We start from the raw sequence: 16,191 nt of genomic DNA, 5'->3' as shown, positions 1-16,191 counted from the left end.
CAGTTTTAAAGATATTTCCCTTGAGATAGTACTTTATTTCTATGGTCTTTCTGATGGTTTATAGCAACATTTAGTATGTCATATATAATGTCTATGATAATTGATCTGTGATCTTGATTCTTGGATCAAAATGATTCACAAGATGATGAGCGTGGCAATCTCGGCGGGCTCGCTAAAGTCAGGGGAAGGAGAGAAACAATGGGGAGCATAACATGGATGTGGGGCAGGAGAGGCCGTGGTCGGAGCGGCATTGCGTGGGCATATTGGTTAGTTTGCCATTTCTGGCCCAATTCAATGTTCAAAGCTTTCTATACATAATGCTCTAATTCTTACTGGACTGCCATTCCTGACATGGCAATGGTTTCAGGGTATTATTTGAGCTGATACTCCATTTTCTTACAAGGTAAATAAGATACAGCTGTATCATTCTGAACTTTTGCCTTTCATGTATATTACAGAAATGACGTACATATGTTTTTCTTCTGTGATCTCCTGGGGTCATTAATTATGAAAGAAATCTGAATAATTCTGAATGAATCCCCTGTGATCATTAATTCTGAAAGAAATCTGAATGATTGCCAGAATGAGGAGGAAAAAGCAATAAAATTCTGACCATTTGGGTCATGGTTTTGGAGGAGGATTGCTGGTGTTGTGCGCACTCGGCGCTCTAATTAATCTTATTTGATCTCTAGGTCTAAATTAAATTTATCTCAATTAGATGTTAAACGAATAATTAAATGTGTTGGCGTTCATCCAGACTACATAGATCCGATTGTATTAGTGTTAGTTCTTTGAAGTCAAGTACTACTATGGTCGAAGGGAAATCGTTTTAAAGTGATGGCCAAAGTGATACAAGACAGAATACAAATTAATCAATTTTAATGTCTACATGTTTTGTTTGCTCTTATGTTCACTTCTGTCGAGTTACAACTTGACCTTGTGAATTTGTTTACTTCAGAGATGTGGTCCCATCAATGTTGGCTGTCGAATTTGTGCTGCAGTCCATGCCCACCACGTCCGAGTCTTCGCCCCTTCGTCATCCAACACAAACAGCAGAACAGAGTAGCAGTTGTGATTTGCCAGGTTGGAGAACTGACGCAGCTTGCTGTCACGGAGTGCTCGCCCTTCTTCTGTGCCATAAAGCCCCTCGGTCGAAACTTGCAAATCAAAATTGCCGACCCTGTCAATCTCGCTGGAACGACGTCTAGCTCGTTGTGCTCCACTCACTGTAAGTACCTTGACCTCTGCTTATTCTGAACCATTTATTTATCTGTTTGGGCTGTAATTTGTAAGTTTGCTTTCTTAGTAAAGAACTAAATAAAGCTTTGCTGCTGATGACTATTTTCTTGGATAAGATTATATTCTTTAGATTGTGATCTGACCTATTTGTGATTTCTATCTCAGCTAACGGCATATCTCATAACTAAAGCTATGAACAAGTGCTTCAGTTATGCTGGTGGCAATACATTGCTTGAGGTGACCTCGTGTGCAAGATTATCCCCATGGAGGGCGCTGGCACGGAGACATTTGCTCACATCAGTACTATGTATGCATTATTATTTTGTACTTGAAGATTAGAGGATTATAAGAACTGAGACCATTGCATGGAAATCAGCTTAGCACCATAATAATTAGGTAGTGTATCTTGCAGTCCGGGCAGGATCACCACTGATTGACATCTATCCTTTTTAATCTCCTAAAGCAAGAGTATTTTGGTGGAGGACAATTTATGAAGGCAGGCTTAGTTGTGTGATTAATAAACCTGAAACTTCTTAGCAACTACTTCCTCTGTAAACTAATATAAGATCATTTAGATGACTACTTTAGTGTTATAAAAGATCTTCTATTAGTTTATAGAGGGAGTATTCAATTATTATGTAACGCTAGATTTTCTCCAACTACACATGTGTTCTGTTTTTCACACTGGTGTACTGTTTTTCTTATTCATCCTTTCAAAAAAATTAGTCTTTAATGATTTGGTATAGTCAACGTGCATACTATCCGGTGTAGGCATCTAATTTGTTTTATTCTTTGTTCCATGATGAGATGATGGATTGTAACAGGGTAGCCATTTCCTTCTCTTTATAACTCTTAGAAAACGAAATGGTTTTGCTTATATGGTTTATATCGATGTTTCATTTGGACCATGATAAAAAAAGTACATTAAGAGTGTCCGTTGGACAATCCGAACTTAGATATGAGCACTACTTCTATTAAAATTAAGAGTTGTTGAATATGTCTATATGAACACTACTTCTATTAAAATTAGAGTACTCTTAAAACTATCTCATTGTGTGATATCGACTGATGTATCTATGATTTGGGTGTCTTCCTTCAGGAGCAGCCTGGTTGGGTGGTGACGTTTCCGAGTGGCCAAGCAAGAGCTTTTTTTGGTCTACACCTATGCAGTGGTGACTTCTGCTACAATGTGCATCAACACCAGAACCATGTTCCTGATCATGGTATGGTGCTTAGCATTATCATTTGCTTCCATTTGGTGTAGTTGAAGGGCTCCAAAAGTTTGTGTTGTCAAATTCTACCTCATTTTGGGATGTCCCTCTAACTGGTCCTCCCATTATCTTGGTTTGCAGGACGCTGTTGTGTCCCTCACCGGCTCTCTCCTTGCCATCACCGACAGGGTTGTGCAGGCCACTACTCGCGCAACTACTTTGCAGTGTGGAGCATGCCATCGAGATAGACCAAAAGAAGAACACCGCCGGCAACAACACCAATGGGGGCCTCCCTGGTTTCCACCACCGCCGTTGCCATCGTCGCCCTCCCCGCCGCCCCACACCACACTGCCAGATAGGTCTGTGTGCTTTGCCCTTGCCCCCTGCTTATTGCACTCAGGATGTGTTGGTGCCATGCTTTGCCTATATGTAATCTCCTATTCTGTTGTAAAATTCTTTTTGCTTATGATTTCTTACTGTAGTGTGAAATTTTAATTGCTTGGGTTGTTACTGCTATGCAAATATATTGCTATATTTTAGGTTTGTTACTTTAGTCTCTCTTCCTCCCTTGTTTTATAATGGTATGAAATTCTATTTTGCTGCAAGATCGAAGAGATTTTTTTTGAACACAATCTGTGTCGTGAGGACTGAATTACTTGTAGCTATGATATCTTTTAATTTTGGTCATCTGTATTTTACAGGAGTTCCAGTGTATATTTATTTTTCATCCTTATCAGAATAAGGATGCACCTTGAATTATATGCAGTTTTGAAGACCATCGTTTGGAATTTTATGCAGTTTCTTTTGATGAAAATATTTAGTTTGTCGTAAAATTCCAATGAATACAATTCTGGATGAGGACAGAATAATGTGTAGCTATGATGGATGTTCTTATTCCAGTGACTCATCATCCGGAGATAATAGTAAGATGAATTATCAATTATGGCTTTCTTTCAATATATCATACCGAACGTTCATCCTTTGGGCAGCACTTGCATGCAATGGGCTTTGGCGCTCTGGATCTTTTTAGTTTTTTCCGAACCTTCGGAATATAAACATATCTTAGTAGGTTGGATATTGATGACACAGGTGGGGTGTGGCAAGCCGCACACAAGACTCATGGGAGAATCCTTGGCTCCTCGGAGTTTAGCGATTCCTGGCTGTTGGGTGTATTTTTTATGCACATTCTTTTTTTTTCTGCGTTCTCGGCCGTCGGATCTACCTCCTGGATGACCTCGGTCGTAGGATCAAAGTTGAGCATTGTAGATTGAAATAGTGTCAAACTAGGAAGCCACCGCGTGTAATTCTCAAAGCCCATCGAGTTGTGATTTCGCGTGTTGGGTGGTAAGTGGCGTCGTGTGGATGGCTTCAAGATGGATAGGGGTGAGGAGGTCGTCTTCTTCTCTTCTTCCTGGTCCACATTTACCTGATTGGGAAAAAACCCTAGCCGCCACTCCCGATCGTGCAACCGTCATCGTGCTTCCACCCCTCCTCGCCGTTCCTCTTTCGTCGCCGAGCTCGCCGCTGCCACTACACTCCCCATCGAGCTTGCCTCTCGCCATCCTCGGGAGGAGAGTGGCGGATGGCGCTATCGTTGCCTCCCCACTAGGCCGCATCAAAGGACCATGATCTCGTGCAGAAGTGAGACTCCATCGCCGGGATGTGTGTTAGATGCATCCTTCCGAGTGTCGAGAGGAGCCCCTGCAGCATGCTCCTTGGATGCAGCACCCTGCTGCAACACAAGAGTGAGCGGCGGGTCGAGGTGGTCGTGGCCATGTTGAACAGTTGAACTTAATGATGTTACTCTTCTGGTACAGAGTGAATGTTTCTTCTTATCCCCGAACTCGATAATTGGTTCTCCTGTTACATGTGTTGAACTTGCCTCGGAGTAATGCATCATGTCGTTTGATCTTCCAACGCTTGACCATATCGTTGGGACCGGCACCCTCGCGCTAAGGCGCGTTGCCGATCTAGTTACAAAAGATTGCTGGCGGCGGCCGCGACCAAGCAGGACTGTTCCTAGGCAGGCCATTTTTTATTAATAATAAATAATAATTCTGTAATTCTGAAACTAGTAACGATAAGTTGAAATTTTGAAAAATAGGAAGGACGCAATGATTAGTAGCGTCCAGACCTGGTCGCTGTTGCAAACCACGTCCACACCTGGACGTTATTGTTAGCAACGTCCCATGTGTTGAACTTGGCCTCCGTCCGAGGGAAACTTCGAGGCGACACAAACTGACACGGATTTGCTTCGTTCTTTGTTCATTTGAGTTGGTCAGGTGGACACTAGTGTTCGTTTTTGTCTGCCGGTTCGTAGGTGCGTCCAACACGGTCGGAAGCATTTCACATTTGCGCTAGCTTTTGGAAATTTTAAAAATAAAACAGCCAACAGGAGTAATAAAATCTAAAAAATAAATGAAAACTATAAAACAGTCAGCTACAGGCAGTAGATATAGGCAGCGTCGTCGTTGTCCTCCTCCTCCTTGGTCAGGTTGATGTAGATTGGCGCCACCATCCACGGAAACGCCTGTTGGAAGGCTGCCAGCTGCTGCTCCACCTGCCACGACCGGCAGTGGTGGTGGAGTGGTGAGTGCATGCGGTGCATCGTACGCACACTCGAAGCACTACCGACAACGCTGGCCATTCTCGGTGGCGAACCACGCACCCCCCTTTGGCAAATCCACCGCGTACATTGGGTCGCGGCGAAGGTCGGCGGTAGTAGAGCACGGGTGGCGGTGGATCTTCGTCAGCTACGCGTGACCTGAGGCCGGCAGGGCTGGCACCGGAACCCTATCAAGGTTGAGGTGGCACCCTTACAGTAGGTTCACATTGAGCTACGGCGCCGGCACGCCATGCTCCCAGAAGTACTGGCAGCGGTGCACCAACATGTAGAGGCAAAAGCGCGGCCGCCAACTCAAGGTCGACTTATCTATTCTCATAAACTAGCCAATTACCAATTATATTACCCAAGAGTAACAACCAAGTCATCTATACAATGTACCCTTGTAACCACTGAATAAATTAGATAGAATAGCAAACGAAGAAGATTCAACGAGTACTTGGAACAACTCACATGCGCCATTCATAGGTCGAGTGGATGATCCTAATGACGAGCGAATGATCCTAATGACGAGCGGCCAGTGAGACGATGTTGCTCCTGTGATGATGGGTGATACCCGCGCTAGAGCTTGCTTACAACCCTACGAGGTAAGGAAACGATGGCTGCATGCGTATTAGGTTTTATAACTCATGAAACCTCTATCTATAAGTGCAAAACGACTCGATTGAGCCTAATCAGAGCACCAATGGAACGACATGACTGGACGCCGTCGATACTAGCGTCCAGACCTGGATGCTATTAGCAACAGAGTCCATCATGGACGCTGTTATTCATGACGGCCTTCCTATTTTTACAATTTCCACGAGCCCTTTACTAGTTTCGGAATTACAGAATTATCATTTAGGCTCCTGGAGACTATGATAGGATTAGAGTGGTTACATGATTTTTTTGTCCCTTTAGCTTGTAAAATAGGTGACGCTACGCGTCCGCTGACAGATTTCTTGATTTTATCCGCAGCCTTGACGACCGTTGGATGCCCGACCTAATAGCCGCCCGTTCTACTGTCTGCGCCCCGCATGCCCACTAGTTATTTCCCGCAACAACCGCTCTGTTGCAGAAACATTAGCACTCTTGCTTCCAGCCCTCGATAGATCTGCACCCCGCACAATTTTGCAACAAGAGCATTTCCTGCAACAATGCTCTTGTTGCAAGATCTGGTCTTCTCTGATTTCATGCAACAATGCTCTTGTTTCCTGAAGCTCCATCTAGCAAATCCCATCAACAATCTTCGATGAACTCTTGTTTCTGAAACACTAGCTCTGTTCCACTCTGAATCATGAACACCTGCGTGAAAAAACAATAGCTTTGTTTTAGAAACGACTCCGGCGACTCCGGCGAAGCTGCGATGCACTGGCGGATGTTGCGACAACGGCAGAGCGGGAGGCGGGGCCCCTGTTGTGCTTCTCAACTGCGCTTGAAGCAACGATAGATGCAGAAGCAGAAGCAGCAGGCTGGGAGCACGTGGGCCGGAGTTGCAGCAAGCATCAGCAACCGTGGTAGACGGCTGATGGGGCGGGGTCTTTGGTTGAGTGCGGGGGCAGTGGGTACACGAGAGAGAGAGGAGAGGAAGAGATGATGATGAAAATTCTCGGTGAAGATGATAGATAAGGTTGGGACATGGGGAGTGAGACGGGACCACCGGGGCACGTGGCGGACACCAATGGTGGCTGATGGAGCGGTGGAAATTAGTCGGTTGAATAGGATTGTTTTCCTTGTAAAAGGGTTAGATAGAGTTTACAGGTAGTTCACGAAGTTCAGTTCTGTGATTAGAGGTGGATAAACTAGCAGGAAATCTTGCATTCAGTTAGTCAGACCCGGTTAGCAGCTAATAATCATCACAAGGCGGCGGCATTTTAGATATGTTTTCCCCGGTAGTTCATGTAAATAGGAGGCCACAATAACCGGTGCAACATGTGAAGTTGGATACTGGAAGTTCAGAGCTCGTATCCTGTATATTCTGTGCATGGATTTGTTTGTTACACCTTCCGTTTCATAATATAAGGGCATTTTTGACACTCCCTCAATCTTATAATATAAAAGTGTTTTTGATTGTTTAGCTCTCAAAGACACAACGGGAGAATCTCATTAAGGAACAAATGAAGATCATTGGCTTGCGCCATGGCTGATTTTTTTTTCAGTATACCAATCAGGACTTGTGCACAAGATATGCTAAAGTTCCGGACAGCCCGAAGGGGGAAACCTTTTCATCACTTGTTCCCCTTCTCTTTTCAGTTTTAGATCTTATTGCCATCATTCATATAGATGGTTCTTAGCTATCAAAAAATTCCGGAAAATGTCTGACTTGAAGTACATCATACATACTCCCTCTGTAAACTAATATACGAGCGTTTAGATCACTACTTTACGGAGGAAGTATTATTTTTATAGCAGCACAGATCGCTGTAGGGTCAACGTATTTAAAAGAGACATAGAGTTCAAAATATGCACCCTATTCTGCACAACCAGCATACACCAATTTGTTTCAAAGCAGCATATGTAACAACCTGCTAACCAGTAAGACTACACACAAGCGAATCAAACAAGACACCATAAAGTGGTTTCGCTAGATGAACATCAGCCATTTATAGTAGTGTTTCCAGAGTACACATAAAGGAAGAGGGAAAAACATGGACTTGAAGCATCCATGGATTCACCACACACACAGACTTCCGATTATTCGACTTCCACCTGATACAACTGAATGGAGAGAAAAGGATAAAAAGGGGGTGGACTCCTGCCGGAGTTCACCATTGCCGTTTTGTGACTTGCCGATTCTTGCGTACCTCAGGCGACCACCTGGGAGGTCAGGAGAGGCACCGCAAAGCTGAAGCGCTTCCTGCGCAGGAGAGCTCAGCTTTGCGCTTCATCCCGACCCTACTTCCGCTCTCAAGAGCCATGTAGATGCTCGAGCCATGCGCCTTCCATAGTCGGTAGGGGCTGTGGACAAGAGGAGAGGGAAGGGTTGCCTTATATGCTCGTGAGGCTGCTGATGTCTGCAAGTGCTTTGCCAGGTAAATCATAGTGCAAGGACCAAGAATCTGCAAGGTGGCATTTTAAATTGGCCAGCGTACAATGCATTATTGGAGAAAGGACAATGAGAGTAAACTAAACTTTACTGTGTCGAGTGCTCAATTGCTGGAATTCACAATGATGTCGTTGTTGCCTCCCTACATGTCAATTTCATCATACATTCTCTCTAGAGAAATTCCCATTCCACTCCCAGACCCACTGTTATCAAAAGCAGTTATTTACTCACCAGAACAATGTTAAACCTATATTGTAAAAAAGGAGAGCATTTACAAAAGGCACTGCAGAAGCTATGATCAACATCCAATTCCAGGGCATCTATACTCGTAAACTTCATATCTCTTTTCACTAGATGCAGATTTTACCTCATTATCTCTTTGATTTGTCATTCGATTTTCACTAGTTGTCCCATAATTCCATTGACATTAGACCTTCCAGTTTTATCCAGTAGCACGTATAATAGGTGATAGGTCCTTCCTCGCAGAGCAGTGCTTTCAGCTAGAGATATTTACCAGCAAATATAAAATTCAGGAACTGATCATGTGGGCTGAATCTACCATAAAATATAAAGGTAGCCTAAGCCTTTACAAAAAGCTGAAGAAGCACACTCCACCTCTAAAGCTATGCCTTTAAGAATATGGAGCTAGAGCAATGTGGCCTTCCTATTCAGCCAATACTTCATGCTTATCCGAAGTGTTGCATTTCCCAACCCTGGAGTGTAGATTAGAAAGTCCTCTATCTAATTAAATCATCTCCCATCTCGATGCTGTTAAAGTTGACATGATCACCAGATCTCAGTTCCAACTTCCAAGTAAGATTAGCACTCTCGAGTCCCAGCTGGGCCATCCCTGGATATACATTAAAATCCTCAAATAAAATCAACTACGTATAATCAGTGGACAAGTGCTCCCAGTACGACAGCGAGGAAATCACTACCACCAATCGTGGGGCTCCACTGCTCCACCAAAGTGGGGTTTAATCGTTGGCCGCAATCAAGTGGAGCAATCCAACGAACTTTCCGAATGTTCGTTCTTTTAGTAGATGGCTGAGGGATGCACATAGTGAGTGCCCTCGCAGAAATGCACCAATCAGTGACGTCAGAGACAAGAACCAAGGTTTGTGGTTCCCACCATAGTGATTGGTTGGTTACCACTGGCGATGGCCACGGAACATGCTGTACCTGGTTGATTCTATCAAATCCAGGCAGGCAGGCAGACAGGGAGTAGATACTAGATTTATGTTTTTAACCAAGTTAGTTACTTCTTACCAATGGTTATGTGGGTAATTCATATAGCTGCTGTAGAGCTGACTAATTGGGGAATGGCTATTATGCCACCAAATATACAGCATCTCCTCGTGGATGTGGAAATCCAAATGCTCAGCCAAACTCAAAGCTTTTGTCTGTTTACTCTTTAATGACAGACTAAATACTCAAGATATGCTTGAAAGGCATAACTTCCATACGAATGGCGGTTCCAGCTGCGTTACGTACCTCGGGGACCCTTGAAACTCATGATCATATTTTCTGGAACTGCTCCTTCAGCAGGGGCTGCTGGGCCTCAATTAATCTTCACCTTGCTCCTTCCTCTCAGCAAACCTCTCTCAAGAGAAGCCTTTCTTGTAGCAGCTTGGAACATTTGGAAACAAAGAAATGCTAGAATTTTTCAATAATATTCCTCCTAGTTTAGCCTCCTGGCCTTTCCTCATTAAAAGAGACCTTTTCCTTCTCTCTTACAGAATGAAGGATGAGCAGGCTTACCAGATTAGCAGTTCTTCTCCCCCTCCCCCTGTACAGCCCTCTCTTGTAAATATTACTACTCCCTCCGATCCATATTACTTGTCTCTGGTTTAGTACAAAGTTGGGTACTTGTTTTACTAAATTTGTACTGTCGAGCCTCCCCTATAATTTTCCGTTCAAAAAATATATATCATGTTCAGGGTTGCAAATTAGGTTTCTCATGCTTAAGGAGAGTAAAACAGATGTATAGACAGCGCGTGTTTACTTAGAAAGTTAAAGTCTGGAACATAGATACAGTATTCTTACCAGACTAATCCATAAATTAGGTTTAGCCATGTAGGGGTGAACCCCTTCACGTCAAAGAAATCCCCTAGCCATTAATGATGAAACCAAAGGAGGCCATGACATCAGCAGATAAGGTCTGGAAAGTCAACTATATTGTCAATTCAATACAACAGGGCTGCAAAGATGAGTAGGATCAAACTAGAGATTTTATGTCAGACAGTAAATCAGATTCTCTACAATGAAAATTCAAGCAATAGGTTGTCACATAGCCTCGTCTTGGGTCTAGATGCCTCGTGTATCAGTGGGATGAATCCAATACAACTCTATAAGGCTCAGCTAAAGGGTAGATTAACATACCCACTGCATGTCAGCCATCAGGTGAAGGCCTAAGAGCACAACTAAACCGGCTAGTGTAAGCCATTCTAGCATAATAAAATTCAAGTCCCCTTGGTAGCTAACCTAAACAAACAGTTGCTATTGAATCCTTTTTAAGGAAAAAGGTCAGAAAACATCAAAGGTTACTTAGCTACATAAGACTGAACACATCACTATCTTTATTGTTCATATTCAGAATACAGCTATTCTTGGTGACCTGATGTAGAAACAGATAATTCTTATTAGTGCACAGTTAGTACTTAGTGGTGTCAGATAGAAGGATGCAGGAAGGGAAACCTTAGAGCTTTCTTCACTTATCATCCCAAGCAAACCATATGATTCTCATTATTCTATCTCTCTGACTTGCCAACCAGCATTCCCGCTTATTCAAAGTGACACAGATCACATCTTGTCCATTATTACCAAGGTATCTCATTCTACTGTAGATGATTTGCCTCTAATGAATTCAGAACAAGTCACAAACAAATTGAAGCATCCTTTGAAGTTATCTTCAAATGTTACCCATAGTTATTACCACTGTCATGTACATGTCAAAATTGATTCATGTCTTCATTATTTTCACCGATAGGAGCAGAACAGTTCTGTAAACTGGACCAGTTGATCTGATCTGCGTCCTGCCTTCTGAGCCATGTGTGATTAGCACAAAGGCAGGACTCAGAACTTTCTGGGAAAATGCAAACGATAAAGAATAAAGTAGCTGTACTGAAGCGTGGTTTGAGTATTGCTTCATGAGTCACTAGTAACTTAGTAAGATCCACTAGACCGCAATATATTTTTAACTTATCAGAAAAGTAACTAACAACTTTTTTCCTTGTTTTGGCCCGCTGAGGCTGTGGCAACTACCCAACACCTCAAATTTCATCCAAGAAAAACAATGATCCAACACTTTTAAGAATTGTGATTAGCATGTTGACCATACTGTGCAGTAGGTTAATATAAGCAACAGTGCATGCACTGGAAAAGTAAAATCGGTAACCATTCCAGCCGTTATCAGAATGTGATCAAAAAGAAAAATAAGAAAGCACTGCGTACAGCATACTGTAAGTTTTCAGACAGAATTATTAGTTTATGACCAGCGAAAAGCTTAGTCAGAGGCTCTTCCAGGTAGATGTCTAGATTGTTGCTGAATCATCACTTCTATGCACCAGTCACCAGATGAACTTCAAAACAGTTTGTGCTCAAATAACATGAACAGATAGCTTCAAAGTTTTGTGGAAGCTTACAACAAATACTGATTGCTGTGAATGCCTAGCTATAAATTAGACATCATACTACTATAAGCTCATCATTTGAAATAAATTAACATAAATTCAAAGAGCTACCTGAATGAAATCAATTTGGTTCATTCAGGGAATAGGTTGGTCCATGCCATATTGATACTTCAACTGGGAATAATGATGTTTTATGCCTTAAGAGGTTGGGTGGTTGACTAGGTTCTCTGGTTGCCACACACGGAGAAGGCGGTCATAAAATGAACAAGTAGCGATAACTGAAGAATCTGTGTTATGTTCCGCTGCTTCACTTGTCTGCCAATCTGCACCATATGCTAAGGACTCATGCTTGCAATATGTTTCCATTATGGTAGCATCTCCAGCCCCTGCTTTAACAATGGCAAAACCGTTGTGCATGCATGCAGCCAATACGATATCTGGAATATTAGGATGATATTTCAACCTCCATACACCACCTCCTAAATTTAGGGACTTCTCGTCCACAGGTTTCATCATTGATCTCATGTCCCAAACTCTGAGAAATTCATCATAGCTTCCAGTGAGTAGCATATTCTCCTCCAATGGGTTCTGAGCAATGCAACATACACCCATAGTATGAGTCTTCTTATTCCGAAACACAGCATTCGATGGGCTTTCCCGCAAATCCCAGCAACCGAAAGAGCAGTCATCCGATCCACTGTACAACAAGTGTGGTCTTGCACGATCGAAATAACATGTCCAAACTTCATACTGATGAGCAGTCCATTGTTCTGATACCTCCAGGCGGTCCTCTCTCATGGGAACCACAGACAGTGAACCATCTGATAATGCAACGGCAAGGGAATCGGCATTTTGGTTCCAGTCCACATACAAGCACATTGATGAAGAAATGTTTCCAGCAACCACGTCTGTGAGAACAACACCTGTGTAATTTGGTCATACAAAGCACTTGTATCAGCCCTCAGGATGTACTTTTAGACATGATCAAGATATTACATATATGAAATGTTTGTTATACTTTACAACTATACATCAGTTCCCGGCATCAGTGTGGAATTCACAAGGCTAACTTTTTAATCGAACAACGATATTATGAAAAATATGAGCAATGCATTTCAGCAAGACTAGCAGAGCAACCCAACTTTACTCTGATCATCAATCAGCAGCAATACCCTAGTTGTCAACAAAGTAATGGCAATCTTCCCAGAATATTGCAGCCTACAAACAGCTTGTTCTGAATCCAGATTAAACTACGCCTTTCGTATGAACATTGGCAACCAGAACCTGGTCGTGCTAGTTCTAATGAAACGTAGCCTGCCAGCAGATGATACCAGTTACACTTTACAGTTAACACATGGCCCTGTTTTAACATAACAACAGTTTTGTTCCAATATCTACAGAGATAGTAACAGCAGTAGCAAGCAGCACCTTCGTCCGAGCCGTCTTCATGCTCGAGGCGCCGGAGCACGAGGCGGCCGTGGGCGTCGGCCTGCGCGAGCAGCGGCGCCGAAGGGCTCCACTTCATGTCGAAGACGCCGGCGGTCTCCACGGTGTGGAGCAGCCGGAGCCGTCGGGACTCGTCCTCCGCGCCGGCGTCGACGGAGAAGAGCGACACGGTGCCCACGCGGTCCTGCTGCTGCTGCTGCTCCTCCCCCGCCTGCTCCTGCAGCGTGTACGTGGCGGCCGCCAGGACGTGGCGGAAGGGGCGGTGCGGGCAGAACTCCACCGCGTCGGCGTTGCCGCTGAGGTTGCAGGACTCCACGTCCATCGCTAGACCCTCGATTTCCCCCGGGATGCAGCCCTCGGCGGCGGCGGCGGCGGCAAGGGTGGAGGGCTCCAAATAGTTGAGCTTCAGAGGCAGGGGCAAAAGAGTCAATGGTCACCAGTCAAACCTAGTCATACTAACCTATCCTAATCATGTGGCGGGGGCGAGCAAACGGACACCGATGGGCACCTTAGCCGCGGCGATTCCCGTGACCGCCGCGGCGACGGCGGCGTCTGGACACGCCGGCGGCCGACGACGACGGCCACGCGGCTCCGTCGCCGTGCGCTGCTCGTCCGCGGCCGACGAGCGGCAGGCCCTCTTCAGCCGCATCGCCCCCGTCTACGACCATGTCCGTACCTCCCGCACCCCTCCCCCTTTCCGCTGCATTGGTAAATACTGTACTGACGACCGCGTTCCTTGCAGCTCAACGACGTGCTCAGCCTGGGGCAGCACCGGACGTGGAAGCGCATCTGCGTCTCTTGGTCCATGTACATCCCTAGTGCTAGTCGCAATAGTAATGTGAATTCAGAAGACAACTGGTTGATGGGAATTTTTTGTTTTCTGAACATCAGGGCGAAGAGAGGGGATCGGGTTCTTGATCTCTGCTGCGGGAGCGGGGATTTGGCGTTCCTTCTGTCTCAGAAGGTCGGCCTAGACGGAGAGGTTGGTACTCTGCTGAAATGTCGGATTGACTTCAGGGTTCAGAACTTCAGAGTAGCCAAGCAATTTTTTCGGGAGTTGGCAATCTTATGTTCCAACCTCTGAAATATCACAGGTGATGGGTGTGGATTTCTCAGGGCAGCAGCTGCAAACTGCTGCTAGCCGTCAGGACCAACGCTGGAAGGCTTGCTACAAGAACATCAAGTGAGCACCCCCAATGTGAGAGCTTGGGAATTTTGACATTCCTGCTATTGTGCAGCTTTGTGAGGATATGCAGAATTTGCTTGTCTTTTGATCAGGCTAACAACTTATGTGGTTAGCTAAGACATGCTTTGTCGCAGATGGATCGAGGGCGATGCACTTGATTTACCTTTCACAGACCGTTACTTTGATGCTGTTACGGTTGGCTATGGATTGCGCAATGTGGTTGACAGACCCAAAGCAATGCGAGAGATCCTTAGAGTCCTAAAACCAGGTCGGGTGTATGGTTCAAATTCTGTTTCAGTTCAGCATGAATTCTCATTATTTGGTTTTTCTGGACTGCAGGATCACGAGCATCTGTTCTGGATTTTAACAAGAGCTCATCATTTTTCACGGCATCCTTACAGGTAAACTTTCAGCCCATATTGGTACATGATACAGATGAATTGGTCTGCTCAACTTCCCTGACAAAGACTAATCATCCACTCTTCCACCATGGCATTCTAGCAAAATCACATGTAGTCACATGTTGGCTTCATGTCCCATACAAGACTTTGGAACAGATCCTACAATCTTCACTAACTAAAGTGATATTTTTCTTGGACAGAGTTGGGCGATTGATAATGTCGTGGTTCCTCTGGCTAGTAGCTATGGACTTACTGAAGAGTACAAGTACTTGAAAAGTTCGATATCACATTATCTTACAGGTTTGAACATAATGTTTCGTTCCTGTGAAAACTTCCATGACACAGAAAGTATATCACGTCATCATGTAACACATAATGCGTGTCTAAGAACTAAACTAGAGTGCACCTAGAAAAAAGAATAAAACAAGAGTGATGTATCTCAAAACTTGCTACTCTGATAGCACAAGTACATCAACAGACATCTTAACTTGTCCTGATGGAGTACATTAGGATACCATCTATTTCCTTCATGTGCAAAGCCATGACATTATATAGATGTACATACCATTCTGCTTTTTTTAAGATAATAGTAAATTCTTTTGTTCCAAACGATTGAGTGGTATGTGCCATTTCACCAATGACTATATACTACTTCACGATTTTATCACCTTCCTTTATTTACATCAAGCTTGTCTTCATTTATCTGTTGTCCAGGAGAGGAGTTGGAGAAGTTAGCCAAAGAAGCAGGGTTTTCCTCAGGCAAGCACTATGAACTTGGTGGAGGGCTCATGGGAAACCTAGTAGCAACTCGCTGACTATAATTGTAGCAATGAACGCTGATCTGTATGAATTATCTGAATTTTTAAATAATTAATTTTCCTCTGCATTACCCAATATGCAGTTTGGCTGATCCCAAACTGAACCAATGCTTCAAACCTCCCAGCTGTGCATTTCTCTTGCTTGAACAATAAAACAACACACCTACGGCATGGAAACAATCAGGTCACCATGAAATCACACCTACGGCATGGAAACAATCAGGTCACCATGAAATCACACCTACGGCATGGAAATCAAAACCACAGTTCTGAGATGCAGGCCGTTCAATCAAAGTCACAGTTCTGAAGTGCAAGCGCCACTGCGCATACCAGGTGTGCTGCTCTGCAACTTCTGAGCAATAAGGCTGGAAATCAAGCATAAAAAACAAGCACCTCCTCGTCTTATTGGTGGAATTGTGAATGCATGGGAATTATCAGGTGAGGACTTCAGGATCTGAATGTTTTCCCGTGAAGCGCGCTGCTCTGAATTCTGAATCCTGTATCCTCTGCCCTCCTCTGTTTATTCGGTCCCCATTTCGGCAGTTCAGATCTACACTGGAATATTTTATGTTCAGTGATTTTACCAGTGACTATGGTGAAACTTCTTCGG

General features: G+C 44.1%; 2 protein-coding genes and 1 long non-coding RNA gene across 4 annotated transcripts; 2 read left to right on the top strand and 1 right to left on the bottom strand.

Moving 5' to 3' along the window:
* Nucleotides 1-123: 123 nt before the first annotated feature.
* LOC125533713 lies at nt 124-3,384 on the top strand. 2 transcript variants are annotated; one of them, XR_007294339.1, is made up of 7 exons: nt 124-266; nt 368-403; nt 959-1,228; nt 1,405-1,546; nt 2,339-2,462; nt 2,592-2,809; nt 3,152-3,384. It is a non-coding gene; the product is annotated as an uncharacterized LOC125533713 (long non-coding RNA). The 2 variants fall into 2 exon arrangements; XR_007294338.1 differs by lacking the exon at nt 3,152-3,384 and having other exon boundaries at nt 128-266; nt 2,592-3,009.
* Nucleotides 3,385-7,628: 4,244 nt separating this feature from the next.
* On the bottom strand, nt 7,629-13,618 carry LOC125538987 (diphthine methyltransferase). Its single transcript, XM_048702322.1, has 2 exons — nt 13,159-13,618; nt 7,629-12,653 (listed from the first exon to the last, which is right to left on the bottom strand). Exons 1-2 carry the CDS (start codon nt 13,496-13,498, stop codon nt 11,929-11,931), a joined length of 1,065 nt encoding a protein of 354 aa, XP_048558279.1. The 5' UTR covers nt 13,499-13,618; the 3' UTR covers nt 7,629-11,928.
* LOC125538988 (2-phytyl-1,4-beta-naphthoquinone methyltransferase, chloroplastic-like) lies at nt 13,589-15,652 on the top strand. The gene is made up of 8 exons (XM_048702323.1): nt 13,589-13,844; nt 13,919-13,983; nt 14,068-14,158; nt 14,271-14,359; nt 14,497-14,630; nt 14,702-14,763; nt 14,964-15,063; nt 15,478-15,652. Exons 1-8 carry the CDS (start codon nt 13,677-13,679, stop codon nt 15,576-15,578), a joined length of 810 nt encoding a protein of 269 aa, XP_048558280.1. The 5' UTR covers nt 13,589-13,676; the 3' UTR covers nt 15,579-15,652.
* Nucleotides 15,653-16,191: the final 539 nt, after the last annotated feature.

Source organism: Triticum urartu, chromosome 2 (assembly GCF_003073215.2).
Source record: "Triticum urartu cultivar G1812 chromosome 2, Tu2.1, whole genome shotgun sequence".
Taxonomy (NCBI): Eukaryota; Viridiplantae; Streptophyta; class Magnoliopsida; order Poales; family Poaceae; genus Triticum; species Triticum urartu.
The sequence above is the reverse complement of the archived record's forward strand: the minus strand, read 5'-3'. Positions and strand labels throughout refer to the sequence as shown.